A 6,813-nucleotide genomic window follows, 5' to 3' on the forward strand; every position below is an offset into this window, starting at 1 on the left:
CCTAGGAAAGGCTCAAGCCAGGAGTGTAACTGCTGAGGGCAAACTTCACAGCTGGGATTGGCAGAGGAGGAGAGTTTCCAACACAACTTTCTCCCCCTGCCAAATGCACACCTGGGCTTTAAAACATACTGGCAGTCGTTTACTGTAAAGAGACTATTCCCCCTCCAATGCTGGCACCTGATGGGAACTGCCACTAAGAGGGGAGGGGGGACCTGGGCTGTGTCATTTGGGCAGGACCCACAAACAGGGCAGGACCAAAGCAACCCCACCAGAGAGCTGCCAGCAGGCAGCACCTGAGTGTGAGACTGTCCGCAAACCAACAACACCAAGGAGCTGCCAGCACTTCCAGGGACAAAAAAATACCTAAAAAAGCAAAACTAAAGACATTTTCCAGTTAAGCTACAGCCCACAAAAGTTTTATATCTCTGAGCAAAGAGATGTGCCTAAGTATCTCTTTGATCCCTCAGACTGGAACTTAATGGGGTATCAAATATTCTACTGATTCACCTTGAGAATTTGGTAAGGGCAAAGTCTTTGCAATGCTCAAGTGTTTAAACCACAGAAGAACACAGTAAATTAAAACCACACCACAGGGTAAAAATAACCAGCCCAACCCTACAAAGGGACATTGTTGGTCTAAAATAGCCAGGAGTGGAGGACAGCAAATGTCCCTGGTACAACCCAGCCAAGTGTTTTGAATGCAAGCAGCCACCAGCCACATTCTGCGGGTGAGCATGTGGTGAGGGCTCAGCAACAGCTCCAAGAAACCCTGAAAACCAAATCTCCTTGGGGATCGGTATTCCTTGCTGGAATTTGGAATGGGTGAAAAAGCTCAGGTTTTCAGAGCCTCATCCAGCAGTGTACAGTGGTTTGCGGGGCTCCCCAACACCCAACACAACACCCTGCAAAGATGTGAGAGCCTGATGTGCAACACAGCAGGAAAACCTAGAGGTTCAACAGGTAGCAAGGGCACCGGGAAGAAGAAAAACTGATTCCACAGCAAAAAAGGCTGACAGCAGGCGGGTGGTGGTCACACATGGGCAGGGCCATCAGAGGAGTCGCCTGCAGCCACAGTATCACGGCTGGGGCTCACCCTGCCCTGGCAAATTAAAAAGTGGAATAAGTAAATGCAGCCCGTGGCTGAACCACAAACGCCGGCTGATCTCGGCGGGGCAGGGCAGGCACCGCGCGCCGGCCGACAGCTCGCTGCCTTCCAATGCCCCGAGCTGAGAGTGAACGAAGCCTCGTGGCATTTCCCTTCCAGCTCGCCTGCCACACTTCCAAACCCACCCTTCTCCCCAGCACGCTGCCCTGCAGCGCCTGAGCCCACGCTGGGCGACCTTCAAAGCATTTGTGGTGGAGCTCCCCAGGAACCGCAGCAGCAGCTGCTCTCTGCAGCGTGCAATTACATCCCGGGAAAGAGACTGATTTATGGAACTTAAACAAGTACATACCACTCCTAATTACAACATTCCACCTAGGGTCTCTCCTTCATGGCAGGTTTCCACAGTGTCCCTTTATTTAGCGCCGGTGGGTTTGCACCTCACAACGTCCCCCGGAGGAACAAGCACAACTTATTTTTTTTAGCGTGCAGCATCCAGTTTCTCAGTAGACACTGGCTGTGTGTCCAGTTTTGCTTGTGCTCTCAAACCACTGTGTCAAGTATTCACTTCCTGGCTCAGCTCCAGGGAAGGCTGCAGCTTCACGCTCCTCTCCTGGAGCCTGCTCAGATCTGGAGCCGCAGACAGGAACAGAAATGTTTGGATACAGGAGCGAGCCCCTGCTTTCCTGACAGAAGTACCACCAAAACCCAGAAGAGGAACAGGTTGTCAAAACCCCTATACAAAGTCTGACAATAATCCCTAGAAAAACACCCATTCAAGAGAAACATCCAGAAAACTCTGCCTACATTCAGGGTTTGCTTTTTATGAGCAAATGTGTTCTGAGGAGTGCTTGGATGGTCCATTCAAACAGAGGGTGTATCCAGGCTGGAACACAGGCTTTACTCCGGGTGGCCTCAGGCAGACGCAGGGTTAAGGAGCTGACCCATTTTCCACCCAGCAATAGGGCAGAGAGCTCACCGATGGCACAGACACGATGGCACAGACAGGGCCCCACCGGTCCTGGCAGGGCCGGGGGAAGGCTCGCCAAGCGCCCGGCTGACGGAGCCAGCGCTGTTTGATTACAAAGCCTTCTTTATTTACACACCAGGAAAGACAGCGCAAGGCAAACAAAGGCGACGGCAGCGCAGCATCAGCAGAACGGCCGCTGGTACGGCCGGGGGTCCCCGGGGAGCGCGGCTCTTCTCCGGCCTCCTGTCACCGCCGCCGCCTCTGCGCACCAACAGCGGCCGCCCGCGCCAAGGGGACGCCGGCAGCGCCCATCCCAGCGGCGTCCATCCAACAGCGGCCACCCCGGGCATGTCCATCCTGCAGAAGGTGCTGGCAGCCGCCCCTCCTCAGAGCAGAGCACGCACGGAGCAGAGCGATCTCCTCGCCTTCCCATCCTCAGGAGCCTCCTTGGCAGCGGTTTCAAACCAGATTGTCGTGCTTATAAACCTGGGCTCAACTGCCTACATGCAAGACAAATGAGCCCAAGCTGCAACCCAGATGGATCACTTTATTCCCCAGCCCCTTCCCCGCCGGTGTTTGCGTCGCATGCAGAACGCAGCGCGTGTTGCTGAAGGCCAGGGACGAGCAGACTCGCCTCGCTTGCATACAAAGGCTCCTTGGAAACTCACTCTGTGTTTACAAAGGAGCCTGGCTTAGCGCAGCCGCGCTGGGAGCGCTCGCTGCCTTCATGGGGGGCTTCTCCCGGGCCGCTGTGGTGTCGGCAGGCACGGAGGCTGCAGCCACAACCAGCCCCTCGCAGCTCCGTGCCACGGCCAGGTCGCGGCTCCACGCCACCGCCGTCTCCAAACGCCTCCTGAGGCTTCTGCTGGGAAGTTGTTCTCCCTGAAGTGCCGAGTGCCAGCGCTGACAGACTCCGAGTTCCAGCCCAGCGCTGCCCAAGCGCCTCAGAGTGAGCCGAGAGCTTTCCTCAGCCCTCGCCCTGCTGCACAGGGGCATCAGGAGCTCCACGAACCGCAAAGCATCGAGTGCGGCTGGAGAGGAACCACAGAAACACACGGATCCACCCCATCGCACAGGCTCATCCCAAACCAAGTCTCGCTGCTGCCTTTTGCTGTTCCAATCGCCTGGGTGAAAGGAGGCAGCAGAACCCTCAGCCTCACTCGCATCACGGGGTGCCACCACGGCGGTGACACAGCGCTGGCACCGCTGTGCCGCGGGTGGCAACCGTGCAGGAGACACAACGACAGCACTCTGCGCTCAGCGCTGCCGCCTCGCACTAATTCCCTCTTCGCAGAACACCGAAGCTAACGCTGTTAGCTTGGAAAAGGGGGAGAATGGGGGGAAAAAAGGAAAGAAAGGTCCTGAACTGTAAGGAAATTTTACCTAAATGCAGACAGTCTGGGATTTTATCCTGAGATTCACAACGCAGCACCGCAACCACGAAATATCTGTCTTACCACAACCTCAGCTCACGCCGCGCGGCGCTTCTCACCCCGGTGCACGGGTCAGGCACAGCCACTGCGAGCCAGCACCCAGCCCTGCTTTTGTTTCCCTTCAGCAGCTCTGCGATCCCAAATCACAGTTCCACCCGTTGGCCGGGCAGCGGTGAAAAGGCTGAGCCTGCCGGGGCATCACTCTGGCCTCCAGTTAAAAACTGCTCTTAGAGAATTTGAGGTGAGCAAGGCAGCAAAACAAAGGATGAACACGGCCGTCCTAGAGCCGGGTTCATATTTCCAATCTGGGCGTCTCTCAGTACCAGAGTCCCCGGGTCACACCGGCGGGAGACTCACCAGGCAGCGAAAAGCAGCGAGCACACAAACAGCACCTTGTGACGAGACATCTGAGGAGCTGCAACACAGCGACCGCAGGAACCCCGGGCGCGGGGGAGCCGGAGCGGAGCATTTCCCCGGCTCGCAGCTCCAAGAGCCGCCGCGGTGGCTCCTTTCCTTCGCTCCGGCTCCCCGGAATGGGCTCGGGGCTGCGGAGCGCCGGGATCGGGGCAGAGTCGCCCTTCGGGGCTGCCCAGCGCAACCGAGCGCAGCCGGGAAGCGCAGCCCTCGTCGGAGGCGGCGGGAGGGCACCGGCCCCGGCCCCGTTCGCAGGGAGAAGAAGCTGAAAACGACCCCGGCGCTCTCCTCCCCACCACCATCCCACCAAAAAGGCCGCCCGGGAAGAGCGGGGAAGGCATGGACATGTACACAGGCTGTGAATAAAGCTCTTTGTTCGCCGGGCTGGCGGCCCCTTCGTCCCCCCTTTCCTACGAGCGGGATTCAACAGATCGTTCAATGGCCTCTTGTTCTTCCCAAACATCCCGGACACAGCACCCGCTCCTACGGCCGTGCGGCCCCGTGCCGCCCCACGGACATACTGGAAACGTGAACGGCGTTAACGGGGGATGTTCGAACCGAAGCCATCGGACACGAGCGCAGGTCGCTGCTGCGGCTCCCGGGCTCGGCGGGGCGCGATGCCAGGCGGGGTGGGGGTCTCGCCCAACGCACCGGGGACACCGCACCCCGAGGGTGCCGCGGAGAGGACCCAACCGGCCCCGCTCGGGGAGCCTCGTTAGCCACATTTAATTAGCGCCCGTTCCAGCCGCAGCGCCCGAGCCGGGCGATCGCCCCGAGCGCGCCCGGCTGGGCGGGGGGCGCGGCTGCGGCAGGGGGCACCGGCGGAGAGAGGAGAGGAAGGAGAGAGAGGGGCGGGAAGCGAGGAAGAGGGAGAGAGAGAGAGAGAGGAAGAGGGAGAGAGAAGCGTCGCACAAGTTCCACTCAGATTCCAACAGGTTCCCCGCTCCCGCAGGGGTGCAGCATCCCCGCGCCGCCGCAAACACCGGGGAGGGGGGGCGGAGAGGGGGGGGAGATAGAGGGGGCGCGCAAAGCAATTAGTTTTTAATTGCGGGGCCGCTGATGACCCCCCGGGCAGCGGGAGAAGCCGCTTCCATGGAAACCGGCAGCGGCTGCCCGCGCCGCGCCGCCACGCGCGGGTGAGCCCGCCCGCCGCTCCCGCCGCTCCCGCCGCCGGGGGCGCTTCCCCGGGACCACCGAGCGCTTCGGGCACGGCCCGGGGCGAAGGAGAGCGGGCGGGTTCGCCCCGGACCCGCCGCAACCGGGAGTACGCGAGCGCCGCCGCGACCCCCGAGCGCGAACCCCCCCCCCCACCCCTCACGCGCCGCCCGCCCCGGTACCGCCCGTCCGTGCGGTGCCCGCCGTGCGCGGGGGCCGCGTCCTTTCCTACCTCGGGGGATGATGGCGGCGGCGGAGAGGAGCAGCAGGAGGAGCGGGAGGAGCCCCGGGGCGCCGCCGCCGCTGCCCGCGGGGCCGCTGGGCTGGGCGCGACCCGCCATCGCCGGCACCTGCCTCGCTCTGCCGCCGCCGCGCGCCGCCCGCGGGAGATGGCGCGTCACGGGGCGGCGACACGGCGGCACGCCCCGCGCACCGCCCCGCGCCGCACGGGGGCCGCGGGCGGGACCGAGCGCGGCCGGCCCGACCCCCGGGCAGCGCCACGGCCGGGCCGTGCCCCCGCACCGCCCCCGCGCCCCGCGCCCCGCTCCGCCGCCCGCGCCCGACCCGCGGGTTTCACCCCGTTCCCGGATTTTGCAGGGTCGCGTGTTCCCCCTCCCACCCCACAGAGCATCCTCCTCCCCCGGGTACCACCCCGGCATCCTTCCTCCCGCGGTGCGCCCCCCGCCAGCGCTCTCCGTGCCGGGAGTGTCCCCCTGAGCATCCCCGCGCTCGGCAGCGTGCGGTTCCCCCAGTGTCTGTGCCCCCCTCCCTGCCCCCGCGCATCCTCCCGGCGGGATCGCGTCCCCCGGCCCGGCGCCCCGTGCCGCTCCCCGCCGGAGCGGGCCCCGCGCCGCTGGAGGCGGTGTTGAGCCTTGGCGGCTCCGGGGGAGCGGAGAGGCCGGAGCCCACGAGCCCCCCGGCGGCGGCGAGCGGGGCTCGGTAACCGCAGCCCGGCAACCAACCCACCTCTTCTGCGGATTTCTCACCCACGCGACGGATTTAAACGGAGCAAATTAACAAGTAAAGCCCCGGAACTGCCCCCTGCCGTTCCCCTGAGTGCTCAGCTGTACCGTAACACACGGCAAACGGAGCGGCCGGGGTCACCGGGGGATTCATCCCGCCCGGGAAGGGTCCAAGCGTTCCCCCCACCCACGGCACCAGGAACGGAGCCATAGAATCGGTGACAATGGGTCCATGCAAGCGTTAATGGAGCAAACGCAGAGGATGTCGAATACTCCCAACCTTATTAATTAGGTTATTCCAAGTTAACCTGAGGCAGGTGAATTGTCAGTTCAGCTTCATCATCCCAGATTCTGCCAAGCTTGAGGTTAAAACCGCCCAGGGCAAGCACTGAGTCACACTGTGGGGCTGGAGAGAGCTTTCACCCTTTGGAATGTGAAACCAAGCTGGTTTCACACCCAAGAAAACCCAAAATGCTGCTGCCGGGGACTTGGTTTGGGGCATCACTCCTCCCTGTATCCCCAGCTCCCCATGCTGCTCTCTGTCTCCCATGATGACAAGCCTTTCTGCTCCATAGCCGTGCCAAACATCTGTTTCCTGCTCAACAACTAGAGTTTTGGGCCACCATGACCATCACAATTCCGTAACTAAGCCAGCTTCACCCCACTTAGTGAGAAAGCACTTGTCTTGTGCTGGGACCCCAAATTCCCCCCTCTCCCAGAGGACTCCAGCCCCACTAAACACAGCAGAGCAGCTCCACTGGCTGCTGTGCCATCCCA

At 61.9% G+C, this 6,813-nt stretch overlaps 1 protein-coding gene across 8 annotated transcripts in view; it reads right to left on the reverse strand.

Annotated features, from left to right (window-relative positions):
- The window catches only part of CADM1 (cell adhesion molecule 1), a 136,229-nt gene extending 130,789 nt beyond the window's left edge, over positions 1 to 5,440 (reverse strand). For all 8 annotated transcript variants that reach the window (XM_053963626.1, XM_053963624.1, XM_053963622.1 and 5 more), the window contains exon 1: positions 5,307 to 5,440. In XM_053963626.1, the coding sequence (XP_053819601.1) occupies positions 5,307 to 5,415 (109 nt within the window). In that variant the 5' untranslated portion in view covers positions 5,416 to 5,440. The remainder of the gene's footprint in view (positions 1 to 5,306) is intronic.
- Positions 5,441 to 6,813: the final 1,373 nt, after the last annotated feature.

The sequence above is a fragment of the Vidua chalybeata genome, chromosome 23 (genome assembly GCF_026979565.1).
Source record: "Vidua chalybeata isolate OUT-0048 chromosome 23, bVidCha1 merged haplotype, whole genome shotgun sequence".
In the NCBI taxonomy this organism is placed as follows: domain Eukaryota; kingdom Metazoa; phylum Chordata; class Aves; order Passeriformes; family Viduidae; genus Vidua; species Vidua chalybeata.